We start from the raw sequence: 21,730 nt of genomic DNA, 5'->3' as shown, positions 1-21,730 counted from the left end.
GCAAGTAAAATTGACGGTAACGGCAGCTTTCCTAGTTGTCTTCTCCGGGTCCGGACGAGGCATCCGGCTCTTCCTCCATCTGCGTCGCTTCTATTTGCGAATAATTGGGATGTCTGCCCTGTGGGGTGTTTGGAGAATATCGTGTGAGTCCTGCTTGTTGTTGTTGAAGAAATCTTTGTCTAATCCGAGGTGAGTGATCGCTGTCCTGATATCCAGAAGCTCTTTTCTGCCATAAGATACAGTTGCAGAAACATTATGTACAAAATAATTTACAAATATCATGAAAAAACCCACATAATAGCACAATTGGTAAAACGGAGGCCGTTCCCTCCGGCGCCATTTTTTTGTTGATTCCTTTTTCCCTCTATGGCAAGGAAGCATGCACTGCACACTGATACCAACATTTTACAAACAATACGATACCAGGCCACGTATCACGACACCAAGTAGTAACGTGATACCACGGTGGGGGGAAAATCAGTGGCCAAGCATCCTGTTCTCCCGCCCACCCCGGAATCTTGTTCACGTTACAACACATTGAATTTGACTTCATACTGTTCAGTGTATAATGGAATACTGCATAGAATGGCTGATTTGCTCATGTTTGCAAAGGTCTTCCCGGAATATTAGTGGAGGCTAGTGAAGGGAGGATGGCTCATAGTAATGACTTGAACGGCGCAAATGGGAAGGCATCAAACGAATAGAAACCATGTGTTTGATGGAGCCCGTCCTCCCCTATTAAGGTTCCACCAACCTCCTGTGATATACATTCATAAGGACCTGCATGTCAGTAAGGGGAAAACACCTCATGAAACCTTCTTTACTCTTGTGCTTGCACAAAGGATAGTAACATCTCATCCTGTGTTCTTGGAATCTGATTCAGTTAACACAGACTCACGCACACACACTCTCCCTCTCTTCCTCTCTCTGTCTCCCTCACTCTCATAAACACACACCACTCTTTCTCCCACAAACACACACTGCTCCCAACTTTTGAAACGTTAGGCACCAAACTGAATTTAAGGAGCATCAGAAAGAAATAGATTGTTCTAGATAGTTTAGGCTTACATTAGCCCTGAATGAATCCTACCTTTTGAAGCAGAACCTTTTCCTTTCTTCCTGTGCCAATCAAATTTGCCTAAACCTACTGTCAAATTACCAGGTTGTTAGCTAGCTAGTTAACATTACTGAACAACATTGTTTGTTATCACACCAATATTTAGCGACTCGGGATTACTTTAATTAAAACGGCCCACGTTACGGTTGTGAAATTATATAAAAAGGCACCTGGGGTAATATGGGTATTGTTATGTTTTTTACAATTTAGGCTAGGAGACAGCCGTTTTCTTCGTTCTAAAGCTGCAAGTATGCCTGTCGCCAAGTGGTGCTCCATTTTCCCACTGACACTCTGAGGCTGCATGACAGTGAACTTGCGAAATCCACTCAGACTGGTCTGTGCTCTTGGTTATAACAGGCAATTAAATTAATCAATGTATCAACATTGTTCGCTTTGCACACTGCTCCAATGTAACAAATGTACAAATCTAACAACAGAAGACTGATCTGGGTCTGCATCCCTTCTCGACATCACGGCTAAATTATTTACAAAAAAAAACTGACGGAGGAATAGACCCGCGTGAAGAGAGGACGGAGAGAAGCAGGTGAGTTCAGGCACTCCATGCTTTGGCCGTGCAGCATTTATTGTGATATGGCCACTGCAGAAGTCAGGATATTTATGCTTCGCAGCGCAGAGCTGTTTTTTTTTTATTGAACCTTTATTTAACTAGGCAAGTCGGTTAAGAACAAATTCTTATTTTTACAATGACGGCCGACCCCGGCCAAACCCTCCCTTAACCCGGAAGACACTGAGTCATTTGTGCGCCGCCATATGGCCTGTTGAGCATAGCTGTTGTCAAGGAAATTACTTTGTGTTATACAGGACCTCCCACCCCCACCTACCATCAACCAATCAAAATTGGGAGGCGCACAGCGGTGCGGTACAGAGTAAAATTTGACCTCTGCATGCCTCCGGAGGCTTCACAATTGTGTCACACCCTCCATACTGACTACATTTTAGGATCAAGCATAAATTGGCTCTGAGGGGTCGGGCATGTAGGGGATGCGTCTGGCTGATTACAGCTGCCACAAGCGCTTATAAGTGAAGTGGATATTATTGGATCTGTGCATGCAAGAGACTAGTGACTTGCTTAAATTCAACTGAATTCATAAAACAAAATTGACTTTATAAACATTTTATAGCGGCGCCAACCGGTTCTTTAGATCGGTAGGGCTGAAAAACTTGGTAGTATCAAATGAAAATCAAACTTTATTGGTCACATACACATATTTAGCAGATTTTATTGCGGGTGTAGCGAAATACTTATATTCTCAAATGTTGGTATCATAAGTATCATGGTGTTTTGGTACCGTGGTATTACCGTGGTACTGGTATACCGTACAACACTGCACACCATTTGCTGTCGTGTGCCCTGCCTGTCATATAATTTGCTAGCACACGGTAACCATGCTCTCCTTTGCTGATTTTCATGCCAGAAATCATTATCATCTGGTCTGTGGATGTTGCCAAGATATCCCAACCCATCTTTTGGCTTGTTGTGCTCTCTCTTACTGTGTGAGTGACATAGCCCTGGTAGTCAGGCCCTTAACACGAGCCTCCTCTCCTTTTCAGTCTGCTTTGTCTCAGAGGGCCAATCCACCATTAACCTTCCTTTACCAGGCATATGTCACACCTGCATCTCACTTTCAAACTAAATACGCTGGCTTATCACCCTCCCTCGACCCCTCCTTATTTGTGAAACTCAGGCTGACAGGCTCGTGTTGGTATATGTGGAGATTGCAGGGCTCGACCCAGGCAGAGACGAGCGCTAGGCGCGAGCTAATTTGTTTCAAGGTGAACGAGGCCCAGTCAGGCTGCTGGACTCAGCGTGATGCCTACCCTCTCTCCCTCTCTGTCTCCCCCACTGCTTCAGTAGGGAGGGAGAATAAACTTTCAAGCTGCCGCCTGCCCACCTGCTGTCTATAAAGGCCAAGCAGCTGTGGAGAGAACTTTCTGGAATGCCAGTCTACCCACGTCTGACTCAGTGCTGTGAAGAACAACTTCTTGCTTAGACTACATATAACCTACTGTACAGTATGTAATGGCAAAGAGATGACTTACCGTTGCATACAGTATATGCAGCCAAAGCTTAGCTTTTGACTACGTGAGGAGAACTTGTATTAGCATTGTATGACCATGATGGTCCATAAGTTTATTACAGGTATTATGGTTGGGGTGGTCAACTCATATCTCCTATAGGAGGGAGTCCTACTAATAGCTTATTATAAATGTGTTCACACCTACAGCATTATTTTTATTCTTTAGCCAGCCGGTGTTACCCAACGAGGTCTTGTTAACTTAACATTTCATAATGGAATCTTGTACTTGACATGAATCATTTCATCCGGTGCCCGTGTGCTGCTTCTTTCTCTGGGAGAACAGTGTAGTCAAGCTTGGCTCTGCTTCCCCGTTGCTCACTGTCGCTAGTGGCAGATGGCGATACGGTATTTTCCGTTCAAACGCCTGTTCCACGTGTCAAGGTAAAAAAACAACTTGCAGCGTTGTTAGACATGTCATATTTCACAATAATGCCTTGTGATCTGGAGGACGGCCTTTTGCATCCTCCCAAAGGTCCAAATGTGTAGTCTGTACCGTTACCGATTATCATGGAGAGTAAAGATTTGAAAGACACATTACCAGGCAACTCCTTTTTTCTATATTTACAACTTAGGTCAGCTATGTTGGCCTAGGGACTCTTGGGAAACCCAACTACCGAACCATCCAATGATGGGATTTATAAATAAATTATCTGGGTTCCCGAAAGGACTGATCTCTATAATGTATAATCTACTTTTGGAAAGCTCATATTCTGAGCTAGCCATTAAAATATGATCCACAGATCTAAGTGAATCTGAACAGCACTTTAACTGGAACAGAATATGGAAAATTTTTACCTTGGCATCCCGTAATCCGAACCATCAAACATTTAACCTTTGTTCACAGACTGTATTTAACACCAAGGAAACATTTTACAATGAAATTGGCTCCAACTCTTACCTGTTCACTGTGTCCCTTCACATCAGCTAAGCACATTTCTTCATATGATGTTGGAGTGCCCTTCAATTAAATGCTTCTGGGACAAAGTTAAAACATACATTTCAAAGTGCATGAATGTAAATATTACTGTCTTACTCAATGATGATGGGTCCTTGAATTTCTCAATCAATCAGAGAAGATGGCAGGCAGCACTGCCACAAAAAAAGATGTTGGCTCTTAGACGGCAATCACCTTCCTCCCAATTCGCCAGTGGATACAGTTACTATTAGACGTTACAACATTAGAATTAACAACAGTGAGAATGATTGGTGTTAGTCAAGGAACAATTGCAGCCTGCACAAATGCACTACCGGTCAAAAGTTTTAGAACATCCCCATTTTTCCAGTTTTTACTGAAATTTAAGCAGTTAAAGTCCAGTGAATAACCTGAAATGTTACAAAGGTAAGCGCAAAACACCAGTCTCAACGTCAAAAGTGAAGAGGCGACTCCGGGATGTTGGCCTTCTAGGCAGAGTTCCTCTGTCCAGTGTCTGTTCTTTTGCCCATCTTAATCTTTTCTTTTCATTGGCCAGTCTGAGATATGGATTTTTCTTTGCCTAGAAGGCCAGCATCCCGGAGTCGCCTCTTCACAATTGTCAATTGTCTTTGGCTATGCCGGATTGATGTGATATGACATGCTATTCTATAAAATAATTTATCCGTAATTCATATTACCTGATTGAGCTAATCATGTAAATATAATTAACTAGAGAGTCGGGCACCACTATATAATATTTATAGAGCTGTTATCTTCCGAAAAAACTCTTAAAGACCTAGTAATATTTTACATCAATAGCAGTCAATATTAATCGTCATCTTAATTCAGTCTCATCTGAAAGTTGTAAATTCTTGGTTATCTGCACGAACCCTGGCTAACAATTTGAATCAGCAATACAAAATTGGGTTTAATTATTAGTTTACTGAATACCTAATTAATCACACAAAATTACACATACACATAATTAAATCATAACTTGATTACAAATGACGTCATAAAGGAAAACGTCCCTAGCGGGCGGAACAGATATGACAGCTTGTTACACAAAAGAAAAGGAGCTGGGTTTGAGTGAAAGAGCGGGAAGACTGAGGAACAAAGGGCGAAGCTGTGCTATCATAAATACAGTATCTTATGCATTCTAAATTACCACCCATTTGGAAAAGGAAAATGCAATAAATATTTACTCTGAGCTGCGCTTCAGTAGGTTGGTGGTAGATGGAAGGCCGTGTTGCCCAACCGAGTCCTTTGAAGAATGTCTCTGCTGGTAAATTGACTCGTTGTAGTAATGTCGTGGTGTGGTAGACGGGATACTCTGTCTGTTCCTTCCTAACACTCGTTTGCAGCAGCTGTTGCTAACTCAACGGCTAGAAGGTATCACTTCTGTAGTGAATAAGAGTTCAAAGTTCATACCATTCGCAACCAAAGCTCACGCTGATGTTGGCTTCGTTCTGTAGTTATTATCTGAACCATTCTGACATCGGACCGTCGTCCTAACGTCCTCGGAACAGGAGGTTATATTGCTTGATCCTAAGGGCTTATATAGGAAGGTAGAGGAGGGCGTGTTTGAAAAGGGCGGGCCACTTATGAAAACCCAAATCTCACATTTTAGAAGCTAAAATCACATTTCATCCCATCATGAATAATTTCATATTCAAACATTTAAATTGAACAACAATTCCATGTGAATCCGATAACTCTGATGTGTAGACTTTCCACTGTAGAGTTTGTCATCTTATCATTGATGAGAATGTCTCAGATGACAACTGAACTGACATCATATTCATTAAGTACCACCGCATATATGTTCAATTGGTCAGATTACCAGAATATTGTTCGTTTCCCCCCACCTTCTGATGTTCCCAGAATCTCTATGTTAACCAAGGGTTTGCAAATGTAACATCAGTAGGGTAGCGAGAGGAAAAAGGGGGGAAGAGGTATTTATGACTGTCATAAACCAACGTCATGACACAGTTGACATTGAGACTATTTTTTTGCAGGTACTATTTAATGAAGCTACCATTTGAGGTATTGTGAGGCGTCTGTTTCTCAAACTAGACACTAATGTACTTGTCCTCTTGCTCAGTTGTGCACCAGGGCCTCCCACTCTTTCTATTCTGGTTAGGGCCAGTTTGCGCTGTTCAAGATCTTCAGTTACTTGGCAATTTCTTACATGGAATAGCCTTAATTTCTCAGAACAACAATAGACTGATGAGTTTCAGAAGAAAGGTCTTTGTTTCTGGCCATTTGGAGCCTGTAATCGAACCCACACATGCTGCTGCTCCAGATACTCAATTAGTCTAAGTTTTATTGTTTCTTTAATTAGCACAACAGTTTTCAGCTGTGCTAACATAATTGCAAAAGGGTTTTGTAAAGATCAATTAGCCTTTTAAAATTATGAACTTGGATTAGCTAACACAACGTGCCATTGGAACACAGGAGTGATGGTTGCTGATAATGGGCCTCTGTACGCCTATGTAGATATTCCATAAAAAAATCTGCAGTTTCCAGCTACAATAGTAATTTACATTAACAATGTCTTCACTGTATTTCTGACCAATTTTATGTTATTTTAACGGACAAAAAAATGTGCTTTTCTTTCAAAAACAAGGACATTTCTAAGTGACCCCAAACTTTTGAACTGTAGTGTGCCTTTTAAGAAAAGAACAAGACTGTAGACTTCAAATCATGGAATGGCCAGCACATTCTCCGGACTTAAACCCCATCGAGCTGGTTTAGGATGAACTGGGCAGAAGGATGAAAGCAAAGCAACCTACAAGTGCAACACATTTGTGGGAACTTCTGCAACAGTGTTGGGAAGAACTTTCTGAACTATATTTGATTTCCGCTGTAGAAAGAATGTGTGTTCGGCTGTTATGTCTGCAAAAGGTGGCTACTTTGACGATAACATTTTGTTAAACAAAAAGATTCCCTGATTTATTTTCTGTCTCCAATTGTTTATTTGTTATATGCTTTAATTTCAGAGTACATTAAGACAAAATGTGTGAACTTTTGTAAAAACTATAAAAATGGAAGTGTTCTAAAACTTTTGACCGGTAGTGTATATACTCTGTAAGAATAATCTCAGCTGAAGCCCAGCACATAAAGCACACACATCTATAAAGCCCAACACATACAGTGCCTTGCGAAAGTATTCGGCCCCCTTGAACTTTGCGACCTTTTGCCACATTTCAGGCTTCAAACATAAAGATATAAAACTGTATTTTTTTGTGAAGAATCAACAACAAGTGGGGCACAATCATGAAGTGGAACGACATTTATTGGATATTTCAAACTTTTTTAACAAATCAAAAACTGAAAAATTGGGCGTGCAAAATTATTCAGCCCCCTTAAGTTAATACTTTGTAGCGCCACCTTTTGCTGCGATTACAGCTGTAAGTTGCTTGAGGTATGGTCTCTGAATGATCCAATGTTGACCTAAATGACTAATGATGATAAATACAATCCACCTGTGTGTAATCAAGTCTCCGTATAAATGCACCTGCACTGTGATAGTCTCAGAGGTCCGTTAAAAGCGCAGAGAGCATCATGAAGAACAAGGAACACACCAACACCAGGCAGGTCCGAGATACTGTTGTGAAGAAGTTTAAAGCCAGATTTGGATACAAAAATATTACCCAAGCTTTAAACATCCCAGGGAGCACTGTGCAAGCGATAATATTGAAATGGAAGGAGTATCAGACCACTGCAAATCTACCAAGACCTGGCCGTCCCTCTAAACTTTCAGCTCATACAAGGAGAAGACTGATCAGAGATGCAGCCAAGAGGCCCATGATCACTCTGGATGAACTGCAGAGATCTACAGCTGAGGTGGGAGACTCTGTCCATAGGACAACAATCAGTCGTATATTGCACAAATCTGGCCTTTATGGAAGAGTGGCAAGAAGAAAGCCATTTCTTAAAGATATCCATAAAAAGTGTCGTTTAAAGTTTGCCACAAGCCACCTGGGAGACACACCAAACATGTGGAAGAAGGTGCTCTGGTCAGATGAAACCAAAATTGAACTTTTTGGCAACAATGCAAAATGTTATGTTTGGCGTAAAAGCAACACAGCTGAACACACCATCCCCACTGTCAAACATGGTGGTGGCAGCATCATGGTTTGGGCCTGCTTTTCTTCAGCAGGGACAGGGAAGATGGTTAAAATTCATGGGAAGATGGATGGAGCCAAATACAGGACCATTCTGGAAGAAAACCTGATGGAGTCTGCAAAAGACCTGAGACTGGGACGGAGATTTGTCTTCCAACAAGACAATGATCCAAAACATAAAGCAAAATCTACAATGGAATGGTTCAAAAATAAACATATCCAGGTGTTAGAATGGCCAAGTCAAAGTCCAGACCTGAATCCAATCGAGAATCTGTGGAAAGAACTGAAAACTGCTGTTCACAAATGCTCTCCATCCAACCTCACTGAGCTCGAGCTGTTTTGCAAGGAGGAATGGGGAAAAAATTCAGTCTCTCGAGGTGCAAAACTGATAGAGACATACCCCAAGCGACTTACAGCTGTAATCGCAGCAAAAGGTGGCGCTACAAAGTATTAACTTAAGGGGGCTGAATAATTTTGCACGCCCAATTTTTCAGTTTTTGATTTGTTAAAAAAGTTTGAAATATCCAATAAATGTCGTTCCACGTCATGATTGTGTCCCACTTGTTGTTGATTCTTCACAAAAAAATACAGTTTTATATCTTTATGTTTGAAGCCTGAAATGTGGCAGAAGGTCGCAAAGTTCAAGGGGGCCGAATACTTTCGCAAGGCACTGTACATACAAAAATAATATGTATATGTATACAGTGCCATTTTGAAAGTATTCAGACCCCTTGACTTTTTCCATATTTTGATGGTCACAGCCTTATTCTAAAACTGATTAAATAGTCCCGTCCCCCCCCCATTAATCTACTCACAATACCCCATAATGACAAAGCGAAAATGTTTGCACATTTATAAAAAAATTACAACTTAAATATCACATTTACATAAGCATTCAGACCCTATATTCAGTACATTATTGAACCACCTTTGCAGTGATTACAGCCTCAAGTCTTCTTTGGTATGATGCTACAAGCTTGGCACACTTGTATTTGGGGGGTTTCTCATGTTCTTCTCTGCAGATCTTCTCAAGCTCTGTCAGGTTGGATGGGGAGCACAGCTATTTTCAGGTTTCTCCAGGATGTTCGATCGGGTTCAAGTGCCCGAGCTGTGGCTGGGCCACTCAATGACATTCAGAGTCTTGTCCCAAAGCCACTCATGCGTTGTCTTGGCTGTGGGCTTAGGGTCGTTGTCCTGTTGGAAGGTGAACCTTTGCCCCCATCTGAGGTACTGAGCGCTCTGGAGCAGGTTTTCATCAAGGATCTCTCTGTACTGTATTCCGTTCATCTTTCCATTGATCCGGACTAGCCTCCCAGTCCCTGCCGCTGAAAAAAATCCCCACAGCATGATGCTGCTCCACCATGCTTCAATTTAGAGATGATGGCAGGTTTCCTCCAGATGTGACGCTTGGCATTCAGGCGAGTTCAATCTTGGTTTCATCAGACCTGAGAACCTTGTTTGTCATGGTTTGAGAGTCCTTTAGGTGCCTTTTGGCAAACTCCAAGTGGGCTGTCATGTGCCTTTTACGAAGGATTGGCTTCCATCTGGCTACTCTACCATAAAGGCTGTGCCTCCATCATTCTTAAATGGAAGAAGTTTGGACCAAGCAATACTCTTCCTAGAGTTGACCGCCCGGCCTAACTGAGCAATCGGGGGAGAAGGGCCTTGGAAAGGGAGGTGACCAAGAATCCGATGGTCACTCAGACAGGGCTCCAGAGTTCCTCTGTGGAGAAGGGAGAATCTTCTGGAAGGACAACCATCTCTGCAGAACCACCAATCAGGCCTTTATGTTAGTGGCCAGATGGAAGTCAATCCTCAGTAAAAGGCACATGACAGCCCGCTTGGAGTTTGCCAAAAGGCACTTAAAGGACTCACAAACTATAAGAAACAAGATTCTCTGGTCTGATGAAACCAAGATTGAACTCTTTGGTCTGAATGCCAAGCGTCACGTCTGGAGGAAACCTGGCACCGCTCATCACCTGGCCTATAACATACTTACGGTGAATGGTGGCGGCAGCATCATGCTGTGGGGATGTTTTTCAGCTGCAGTTACTGGGAGACTAGTCAAGATCGAGGGAGAACGGAGCAAAGTACAGAGCAATCCTTGATTAAAGCTCCCAAGTGGCGCAGCGGTCTAAGGCACTGCATCTCAGTGCAAGAGGCGTCAATACAGTACCTGTTTCGAATCCACTCTGCATCACATCCGGCTGTGATTGGGAGTCCCATAGGGCGGCGCACACAATTGGCCCAGCGTTGACCGGTGTAAACCGTCATTGTAAATAAGAATTTGTTCTTAACTTACTTGCCTAGTTAAATAAAGGTTAAATAAAAAAAACCTGCTCCAGAGTGTTCAGGAACTCAGACTGGGGCGAAGGTTAATCTTCTAACAGAACAACGACCCTAAGCACACAGCCAATACAACACAGTGGCTTCGGGACAAGTCTCTGAATGTCCTTGAGCGGCTCAGCCAGAGCCCAGACTTGAACCCGATCTAAAATCTCTGGAGAGCCCTGCATATAGCTGTGAAGTGACGCTCCCCAAAGGTGCTTCAACAAAGTACTGAGTAAAGGGTCTTAATACTTATGTAATATTTCAGTTTTTACATTTTTTATAGTTTAGTAAAAATGTATTAACCTGTTTTTGCTTTGTCATTATGGGATATTGTCTGTGTAGAATGATGCGGGGGGGGGAAAACTATTTTATAATTTTTAGAACAAGGCTGTAACGTAACAATGTGAAAAAAGTAAATGGGTCTGAATACTTTTGTGTGTGTGTGTGTGTGTATATAAATGTGTGTGTGTATATATACAGTGGGGCAAAAAAGTATTTAGTCAGCTACCAATTGTGCAAGTTCTCCCACTTAAAAAGATGAGAGGCCTGTAATTTTCATCATAGGTACACTTCAACTATGACGACAAAATGAGAGAAAAAAAACTGAAAATCACATTGTAGGATTTTTTATGAATTTATTTGCAAATAATAAGTAACAATAAGTATTTGGTCAATAACAAAAGTTTCTCTCAATACTTTGTTATATACCTTTTGTTGGCAATGACAGAGGTCAAATGTTTTCTGTAAGTCTTCACAAGGTTTTCACACACTATTGCTGGTATTTTGGCCCATTCCTCCATGCAGATCTCCTCTAGAGCAGTGATGTTTTGGGGCTGTTGCTGGGCAACACAGACTTTCAACTCCCTCCAAAGATTATCTATGGGGTTGAGATGTGGAGACTGGCTAGGCCACTCCAGGACCTTGAAATGCTTCTTACGAAGCCACTCCTTCGTTTGCCCGGGCGGTGTGTTTGGGATCATTGTCATGCTGAAAGACCCAGCCACGTTTCATCTTCAATGCCCTTGCTGATGGAAGGAGGTTTTCACTCAAAATTTCACGATACATGGCCCGATTCATTCTTTCCTTTACACGGATCAGTCGTCCTTGTCCCTTTGCAGAAAAACAGCCAAAGCATGATGTTTCCACCCCCATGCTTCACAGTCGGTATGGTGTTCTTTGCATGCAACTCGGCATTCTTTGTCCTCCAAACACAACGAGTTGAGTTTTTACCAAAAAGTTCTATTTTGGTTTCATCTGACCATATGACATTCTCCCAATCTTCTTCTGGATCATCCAAATTCTCTCTAGCAAACTTCAGACGGGCCTGGACATGTACTGGCTTAAGCAGGGGGACATGTCTGGCACTGCAGGATTTGAGTCCCTGGCGGCGTAGTGTGTTACTGATGGTAGGCTTTGTTACTTTGGTCCCAGCTCTCTGCAGGTCATTCACTAGGTCCCCCCTTGTGGTTCTGGGATTTTTGCTCACCGTTCTTGTGATCATTTTGACCCCACGGGGTAGGATCTTGCCTGGAGCCCCAGATCGAGGGAGATTATCAGTGGTCTTGTATGTCTTCCATTTCCTAATAATTGCTCCTATAGTTGATTTCTTCAAACCAAGCTGCTTACCTTTTGCAGATTCAGTCTTCCCAGCCTGGTGCAGGTCTACAATTTTGTTTCTGGTGTCCTTTGACAGCTCTTTGGTCTTGGCCATAGTGGAGTTTGGAGTGTGACTGTTTGAGGTTGTGGACAGGTGTCTTTTATACTGATAACAAGTTCAAACAGGTGCCATTAATACAGGTAACGAGTGGAGGACAGAGGAGCCTCTTAAAGAAGAAGTTACAGGTCTGTGAGAGCCAGAAATCTTGCTTGTTTGTAGGTGACCAAATACTTATTTTCCACCATAATTTGCAAATTAATTAATTAAAATTCCTACAATGTGATTTTCTGGATTTTTTTTATTTTCCCATGATGTCAAGCAAAGAGGCACTGAGTTTGAAGGTAGGCCTTGAAATTCATCCACAGGTACACCTCCAATTGACTCAAATGATGTCATGGCTTCAGAAGCTTCTGATAGGTTAATTGACATCATTTCCTGGGATTTCCCAAGCTGTTTAAAAGCACAGTCAACTTAGTGTATGTAAACCTCTGACCCACTGGAATTGTGATACAGTGAATCATAAGTGAAATAATATGTCTGTAAACAATTTTTGGAAAAATGTATTGTGTCATGCACGAAGTAGATGTCCTAACCAACTTGCCAAAACTATAGTTTGTTAACAAGAAATTTGTGGAGTGGTTGAAAAACGAGTTTTAATGACACCAACCGAAGTGCATGTAAGTGCAAGTTTGTGAACTTTCTTCAAATTAGCTACCTTTTGCCTTGACTACTTTGCACGCTCTTGACATTCTCTTAACCAGCTTCACCTGGAATGCTTTTCCAATAGTCTTGAAGGAGTTCCCACATATGCTGAGCACTTGTTGGCTGCTTTCCCTTCACTCTGCGATATCCAACACATCCCAGACCTTCTCATTTGGGCTGAGGTCAGCTGATTGTGGACGCTAGGTCATCTGACGCAGCACTCCATCACTCTCCTTCTTGGTCAAATAGCCCTTACACAGCCTGGAGGTGTGTTGGGTCATTGTCCTCATGAAAAACAAATGATAGTCCCACTAAGCACAAACCAGATGGGATGGTGTATCGCTACAGAATGCTGTGGTAGCCATGCTGGTTAAGTGAGCCTTGAATTCTAAATAAATCACTGACAGTGTCACCAGCAACGCACCTCCCCATCATCACCCCTCCTCTATGTTTCATGGTGGGAACCACACTTGCGGAGATGATCCGTTCACCTACTCTGCGTCTCACAAAGACACGGTTGGAGCCAAAAATCTCAAATTTGGACTCATCAGACAAAAGGACAGATTTCCACCGGTCTAATGTCCTATACTCATGTTCCTTGTCCCAAGCAAGTTACTTCTTATTATTGGTGTTCGTTAGTAATGGTTTCTTTGGAGCAATTCGACCATGAATGCCTGATTCACGCAGTCTCTTCTGAACAGTTTTTGAGATGTCTGTTACTTGAACTCTGAAGCATTTATTTGGGCTGCATTCTGAGGTGCAGTGAACTCAAATGAATTTATCCTCTGCAGCAGAGGTAACTCTGGGGTCTTCCTTTCCTGTGGTGGTCCTCGTTTCATCATACCGCTTGATGGTTTTTGTGACTGCACTTGAAGAAACTTTCAAGAAACTTTTAAAACATTCTTGCGATGTTCCGCATTGACTTAAAGTAATGATGGACTTTCGTTTTTCTTTGCATATTTGAGCCGTTCTTGCCATAATATGGACTTGGTCTTTTACCAAATAGGGCTATCTTCTGTATACCACCCCTACCTTGTCACAACAACTGATTGTCTCAAACACATTAAGAAGGAAAGAAATTCCACAAGGCACACCTGTTAATTGAAAAATATAAACCCTGTTATGAGCAGGTGTGTCCAAACTTTTTACTGGTACTGTTTATGTTTGTGTATTTGCATTTCATTTTTGTTTTATTTTACTGTCATTGCTGTCAGGCCCAGGGTAAGTGGTGATATGTGGAGTGTTTTCTGTGCTCAAAGGGAGGCTGGGTTGGGTGAATGGGATGGGAGGTTAGGGGTGGAGGATCACTTATTTTTGTTTTTTTTCCTTGTATATTGTACCTGTAACTCCCAATTAAGATAAATGAAAAGGGATCACACAAAAAGAAAAAGAACATGAGGTTGGTTTGCACTCAGGAAATTGTAGTGTTGAATATGACAATTTATCATTGCGGTTTTAATGAAGCGGGGGAGTTATGCATGCACTGTAAAATTGAAAAGAGCTCAGACTAGCTGCTTCCTGAGTGTGAATGGCATTTTTTTTCTCTGAGTCATTCACCAGTGTGGTTGTATACAGAAGCAAAATTGTTAGGCTAATAAGGTCGGGGGAGAGGGGGGTATTATTCATCCAGATGTCACAGTGTGAAAAGAATCCAGGCCTACACAGTTAGTTGCACAGTAGAATTTGAGACCTGTGTTCATTGTCTTGTGAATCAGAGTCTTCTAAAATGCTTAAATAACATCTTCGGTCTGATGTTGTTCATTCATAGAATTTGTGCGTCAACAAAACTGTTTTAAAGTTTGTAAAACTATTCGCATTACCATTTCCTCCAGATGTTTTTAGCCACCCTGATTCACAACATGCCAGCTTTGACACAACACACCCACATGAAAAAAAAAAGATATAGTATACTAGTCTAAATACTGTAGTATTATGTAAACTATAGTGTTCACTTTACTGCTTTTGCGGACATGACTGTAGTATACAGTTTAGTTACTGTAGTGTTTTCGTCTACGTGACTAGTATTTACTGTAGTGTTTTCACCTACGTGACTAGTATTTACTGTAGTGTTTTCACCTACGTGACTAGTATTTACTGTAGTGTTTTCACCTACGTGACTAGTATTTACTGTAGTGTTTTCACCTACGTGACTAGTATTTACTGTAGTGTTTTCACCTACGTGACTAGTATTTACTGTAGTGTTTTCACCTACGTGACTAGTATTTACTGTAGTGTTTTCACCTACGTGACTAGTATTTACTGTAGTGTTTTCACCTACGTGACTAGTATTTACTGTAGTGTTTTCGCCTACGTGACTAGTATTTACTGTAGTGTTTTCGCCTACGTGACTAGTATTTACTGTAGTGTTTTCGCCTACGTGACTAGTATTTACTGTAGTGTTTTCGCCTACGTGACTAGTATTTACTGTAGTGTTTTCGCCTACGTGACTAGTATTTACTGTAGTGTTTTTGCAGACATGACCGTAGTATATTGTAGTAACACCTTAGCTAAAATGACACAACTACCAGACTACGCCAGTTACTGTTTGTTGAGGGGAACACCTCAACCAGAACATAAGACACACTGGTTCGTGACAGGCCACCTATTGAGTTGGTTCAACAGTTCTGAGCAATGTAACAGACCAGACAACACTTCAGCAAAAATGTACAATTTGTATTACAATTGTAACATATAAACTTTAGTTTCTAGGCCCATTTATAGGTAAACATTTCAGACATTTCAGTCACATTTCAGTCAGAACATTTCAGTCAGATATAAAGAACAAGCAAAGTTTATTAACTTGACCAGGTTGTAGACTACAGGGCTGATTAAGTTGAAGTGCTGGCTTAGCGCAGTGGCCCCCCTCAAATATCATATGAATACACATTAGACATGGCTAAATGTATAGAATTGCAAGAACATTTACTGTAAAGCTTAGAGAATTAGGTGTGCTTATTTTACACACAACATGCATTAAGAGTACACCAAAGTGACTTCTTAGATATGATACTTCCACCTAGATGGCTTTCTGAGATACAACAGTGCTTTCAGATGACCAAAAACAGTGACAAACAGTACTGCACTTCTGATGGTAGAAAATAAACAGTTAACCACTGCATTTACATAAACAATTGATATTTTAGAAACGCATATTACTTTATTTAGACAGTCAACTGATTGGAGGGCGCTGCCAATAAACTGCCTGGACCTCAAACCAGCAAAGCCTCTCCCAACAAACCCACTGTAAACAAAAGGATATTCTTGCACTGGCTTTAACATTTCTCCATGTGGGTTTAGGTGTAAATGTGAACTAGGAAAACAATGGAAATACATTTTAATAGGGATGCACCAATATGACTGTAACGATGTGTGCTGAGAGTCAGGAAGCAAGTTCGGGGAGTGAGTGTTTCAATAAATGAACGCAACATAATACAAAACAAGAAACAACGCACAGACATGAATAACAATAACGCCTGGGGAAGGAACCAAAGGGAGTGCCATATATATATAGGGAAGGTAATCAGGAAAGTGATGGAGTCTAGGTGAGTCTGATGATGCGCAGGTGTGCGTAACAATGGTGACGGGTGTACGCCATAATGAGCAGCCTGGTGACTTAGAGACCGGAGAGGGAGTACACGTGACAATGACATTTTTGCCCGATACCGATAGTGGCCTTTTAAGCATTCCAGTACAGTTAAATAGTTTAAACAAAGTTTAATTTGTTCAGTTAGTAACAGATTGTTTAATAACTTGTAAATGACAAATCCACAAATGTGTTTTATCACACAACAGATATTCATGACACAAATATTACAAAGATGGTTAAGTTGTTGGTGGCTCTGCTTTCTATCCAATCTTGACCGTATGGAGAAACTTAAAAATGCTTTGAAATAAATATTGGTTTAAACTAAAATGCAGTTAATCATTTTAGCTTTAGCTCCTTGAAAAATGACTGTCTCTAGGTTATGTCATAAACTGCTATAAATGGCACTTAACTTAAACTTTTCAAATGTGCTCAACTGACTTGACTAGTAAAATGTGAGCAAATTTACAACACATCAGTACAACACATCTTTCATTTAGGAAATAAAAATAATAAACAATAACAAAAATGCTTTGTTTTAAATTAAATGAAAATGTTGACCTATACCAGCCACGAATAAACAAAAGAAAAGACACATTTGGGGGTGGTTTTTCTTCACCTGCTCGGCTTTGTCACAAGAGAGTCTGTTTATGTTTTTGTCTACAATGTTTGAAGCTGCGCTGAAAAGGCACTCACTGTCCACACTAGTACAGGGAGCACCAAGATACTTGCACACAGCTTTAGCTAGGATGGGGAAATCGCTCTCCATCATGTAAAAAGTACTGTTCCATCTGGTGGAAATGTCTTGCTTAAGCTTTTTGTTTTCACTCCAAGCTGCTCCAGTGTTGCTTGCAGGTGGCTGTATGCCAGCTGTGAGTGTTTAACATGACCCACTATCTTCCTACCTGTTGCCACTGTGTCAGATATGCTGCGTTGGGCCAAAACACCTTCGTTCACATCCAGTTGCAGCGTGTGTGCCATGCATGGCAAACTGGCGACTCCACATTCTTCCAAATCCTTTGTCATGTTACTACGTGCATTATCACGTAGCACAGTGTGTACTTTGTTCTTGAGGATTTTCCAAGTTTCAAACATGTTCTCAAATGCCATTTAAATGGCAGCAGCAATATAAGAACCAGCACTTTCTTGAGTTTGCAATACGGCTTTCCTCAGTACGAAACCCTCGTTGACCCAGACTCTGCATACCCATGGGGCTGACATCGCTGGTCCGAATGTCAGTCGTGAAGCTAAAAGTAGTGACGCCCATAGCAAGTAGCTCATGTATGTGCGTTTCAACAATACTGTGTAACTCCGGTTGGGCACATCTGGGGGGGAAAGCGCCTACTTGGTAGTGTGTACCGGGGCTCGATGTGCTCGATCAGTCGGCGAAAGCCAACATCATCCACGTTAGAGAAGGGTTGATTGTCAAGGGCAATGAATTCCATTATCTTGGCGTTAATGGATTTCAACCTTTGAATTGTCTCGCTGAAATTTTCTTACTCTTTCAAGTGGCTGCTCGACTTGAACTTGTTTAGTGGTTGGAAGTGTGCGCTTAGTTTTCCTCTGCTTTTGTTCTAAGTAGTCGCTGAATGTCTGGGGGTGTTGCACTTTCAAATGAGTAATTAGGTTTGTGGTATTGAAAGATTTCACTTTCCCCCCTCGGGAAATAATAGCAGCACAAACGTTTTTATTTGAACCTTTATTTAACTAGGCAAGTCAGTAAAGACATTCTTATTTACAATGACGCCCTAGGAACACTGCCTTGTTCAGGTGCAGAAATACAGCTTTTTACCTTGTCAGCTCGGGGAATCGATCGAGCAACCTTTCGGTTACTGGCCCAACGCTCTAACCACTAGGCTACCTGCCACCCTCATACGGGCCTTTTTGTTGTCTTCCTTTGAAACTTCAAAATAGATCCACACAGCAGACATTGTGGGCTAGGTTAGGAATGCTGTGTTGTAAGTGTAGCGCTGTATTTTCTGTGGCGTCATTACATCATCTACCTACGTTATACAGGTATACACGTCAGCTTTGACATCGGTTTTGCACATCGGCCGTTAAACTATACATAGAGCCGATGCCATTGTTTGGCATTTTTAGCTAATATCGTCCGATTCCGATATGCTTACCAATTTATATCATGCATCCCTACATTTTAAAACTTATTTTGTATTTTTTTCAACAAATGTCTTAATGCATTGTATCTACTTTTGTGCTTGTATTTGTGTTTTTAAATAGTCAAATCAATCAAGAGACTACAGTGTGGAGTATAGTATTCTACAGTATATTTCAACGTTCTATAGTAAGCACTACACGATCGAGTGGGAACCTCCGAGGAAATCCACGGCATGAGCTCCCCAGAGACAGCACGTTTAAAACAGAACAGCATCGACACCGCTAGCAGAAAAGCTATCTAGCAGTCCAATCGATCTAAAAATACTAAAGTAAACATTATGTAATCAAGTGTTATAACAGTGTGCAGTATAGTATTCTGCAGTATACTACAAAAGTCTATAGTAAGCAGCAGTTCTGAAATATATCCTACCAGACCACTTCACCTATAGACAACTATCTGGCAGAACACTGGTCCAATAGCACATCCTTACATAATAATAATATATATTTATTTTATATTGCAATTTTCATACAAAATCTGTAAAAAAAATAAATATATATATATATATATAGAATAATAATTCAGGGAGCTGCCAGTTCATGAGAGGAGGTCCTCCACAGCTGGATGATGATGCAGTTCAGTATAGGACTAGCTTGAGTAGAGGTGGTGTCGATGGTCCAGCCACAACTCCACTGTGTGTGGCCCTCTTTGTAGTGTCTGGATGGGTGGGAGACTGTGTGCGTGCGTACGAGCTTGTCTTCCTCACATAGCGAATATCAACAGGTAGTAAGTAAGTAATTAGTCTGACCTTCTACTTCCCAACCACGCGTCGATACTCAATTGAACCATTCTCTGTAAACTGTTGTTTTCTCAATTGATCATCAATGCTTGACATTTCTCTGTTGTCTTGTTATTCTCTGTAATTGCAGAGTACGTGGACGGTGGCTTGTCTTCCTGGGTTAACAAAGAACGATTTCAGAGCTACCTGCAGATCGATGGCTTCACCCTGTATGAACTGGGAGAGACAGGTACAGTATACATTCTGTACTCTACCAACCTACTGACAAGCACAGTATAGGCCTTTTCCATAATCCTGTGCACTTGTGGCTATCTGGGTGGATTTGACAGGTGTAAGCAATTTGGTAATATCTCCAACTCCAACGTTTTACCCTATTGCTTACACCAATCAGTCTCTCAGATCTCCACAAGTGCACAGAGTCAAGGGGTCGATTTGGGATTGGGCCACCCCCCGTATTGCATCCTATCAGTACATTCAACATAATAACCTCAACCAAGGCTTTGTCATGTAATGCTATATGACACGCCAGCAGAGGGTGGAGTAGTTCTTACCATTTCCAACTAAGTGCTTCCTTCCTGCATCAGTCCACAAGCTTGAACACTGAACAATACATGTACACCCATCTTAAGTTGTATGGAAGTTGTTTTATAAGTCCATTTGTCTTGTTCTGATGGGCCTCTTCCCCTTCTACTGCACCTGAATAGTCTCTGCCCACTGGTTCTAGAACCACCAAGAAGTCACCAAATGCAGAATGACAAATTAATAGAAACCTTGGTTGGTGCTTTCTTTGTTTTAGCTGCTTCTGTAGTGATGTGCTATATCTCCCCCAAAGCCTTTTATCTTCAGGCTATTGTCCTCCCACCTTCTCTTCTGCTGTCTGTTTGTGAGTGTGATTTGTAATCCCTCTCTCCCTCTACAGGCAAATTGGTGGCGATTGCAGTCATCGACGAGAAGGACCCGACAGAGGAAAGCGGCAGGTACAAAAGAACATTGTGAAATTAAAGCCTAGTGCTGCTAGACAAATTACAATCGCACGCTTCCATGGAAACCGCTGCGGCGGCATTTAAAAACGCCCAGCTTTTTCAACTAAAGATAAGCGCTGCATTTATTGTTTGGATTGCCCACAAATTGATGCATGTGGGAAGAGCGTCACGATGTGGACTGATGTGAACTAATGTGGTACCTTTCCCTCTTTCTTTGATTTGTCTGTTAGATTAAAGACTCTGATTCAGAGAGTGGCAAAAGAATACAGGGAGCATTTTAACAGGTAAGTGTTTGGATGGAGATGGACCATTCATATATTCATAACCACACGCACACAAACTTTCGTTTTTCTGTCCTTGTGACCGACCTTAAATGTATTTCCATTCAAAATCCAATTTTCTCTAATCCCTAATCTTAACCCCTAACTCTAATCCTAAATCTAACCCCTAATTCTAACCCTAATTTTAACCCTAAATTTAAAATAGTCTTTGTCTTCATGGTCCTTGTTTTACTATCCTTGTGGGAACATTTGGAGATTTCAGGTCCCCACGAGGTTAGAAGAACAAGTGTGTACACACACACACACACACACACACACACACACACACACACACACACACACACACACACACACACACACACACTTATTACAAGGGATCGCTGTGGGGAGACAGCCTAACCAGCTGTACTTCTTTGAGGACATGTCTGGTTTCATTCAGTATCAGTGGGGAGGTAATTATGCAAAATGTCAGGCTTACCAAAAATAGGCGCTCCTCTGGAGCTGTCAGTCGCTGCACAGTTGGAGGAACGTATTACCTCACGAGACTTTGTTCTCCTGTAAGAATACCTTATTAAACCATCACCAGTGGGAATGGAACACTACATTACAGAATGGTGCGTGCATTGGATTCATTTTGCTTTAATTAACAAGTGATCTACCTCGCGACAAACTCGAAATGGGATTCATAAGGCTGATGCGTAAGAACACACACATCAAATGCATTCACTGCAGTACAGACCCTCGTCCCATACATAGTCCTACATATTAGTGTCAATGTACAGAATCTCACCATACTTGGCACACACTCCATATTGCTCTTTCTCTTTACTAGTTAATTCACCGGTGCTGGCCCTCTAGCTAAATGAAGACGTATTATCTAAAATCTCTATGATCAAAGTGTTTCTTCTCCTCTCCAGGCAGCCACATTAGAGCTGATTGAATTTCACAGATCCCTATCATCAGTTAGACTATCTGCCACGCTATCGCGCCTTGTTTTTGAAGTCATCACACTCTCCTGA

At 41.5% G+C, this 21,730-nt stretch overlaps 1 protein-coding gene across 2 annotated transcripts in view; it reads left to right on the top strand.

Annotated features, from left to right (window-relative positions):
- Positions 1 to 21,730, top strand: part of LOC110489884 (protein disulfide-isomerase TMX3) — a 66,936-nt gene that overhangs the window by 27,689 nt on the left and 17,517 nt on the right. For both annotated transcript variants that reach the window (XM_021562842.2, XM_036944148.1), the window contains exons 10-12: positions 19,578 to 19,676; positions 20,367 to 20,424; positions 20,661 to 20,714. In XM_021562842.2, coding sequence (XP_021418517.2) covers positions 19,578 to 19,676; positions 20,367 to 20,424; positions 20,661 to 20,714 — 211 coding nt within the window. The remainder of the gene's footprint in view (positions 1 to 19,577; positions 19,677 to 20,366; positions 20,425 to 20,660; positions 20,715 to 21,730) is intronic.

The sequence above is a fragment of the Oncorhynchus mykiss genome, chromosome 15, assembly GCF_013265735.2.
Source record: "Oncorhynchus mykiss isolate Arlee chromosome 15, USDA_OmykA_1.1, whole genome shotgun sequence".
NCBI lineage: Eukaryota > Metazoa > Chordata > Actinopteri > Salmoniformes > Salmonidae > Oncorhynchus > Oncorhynchus mykiss.
Note: the sequence above shows the minus strand (reverse complement) of the source record. Positions and strands in the feature narration are given on the sequence as shown.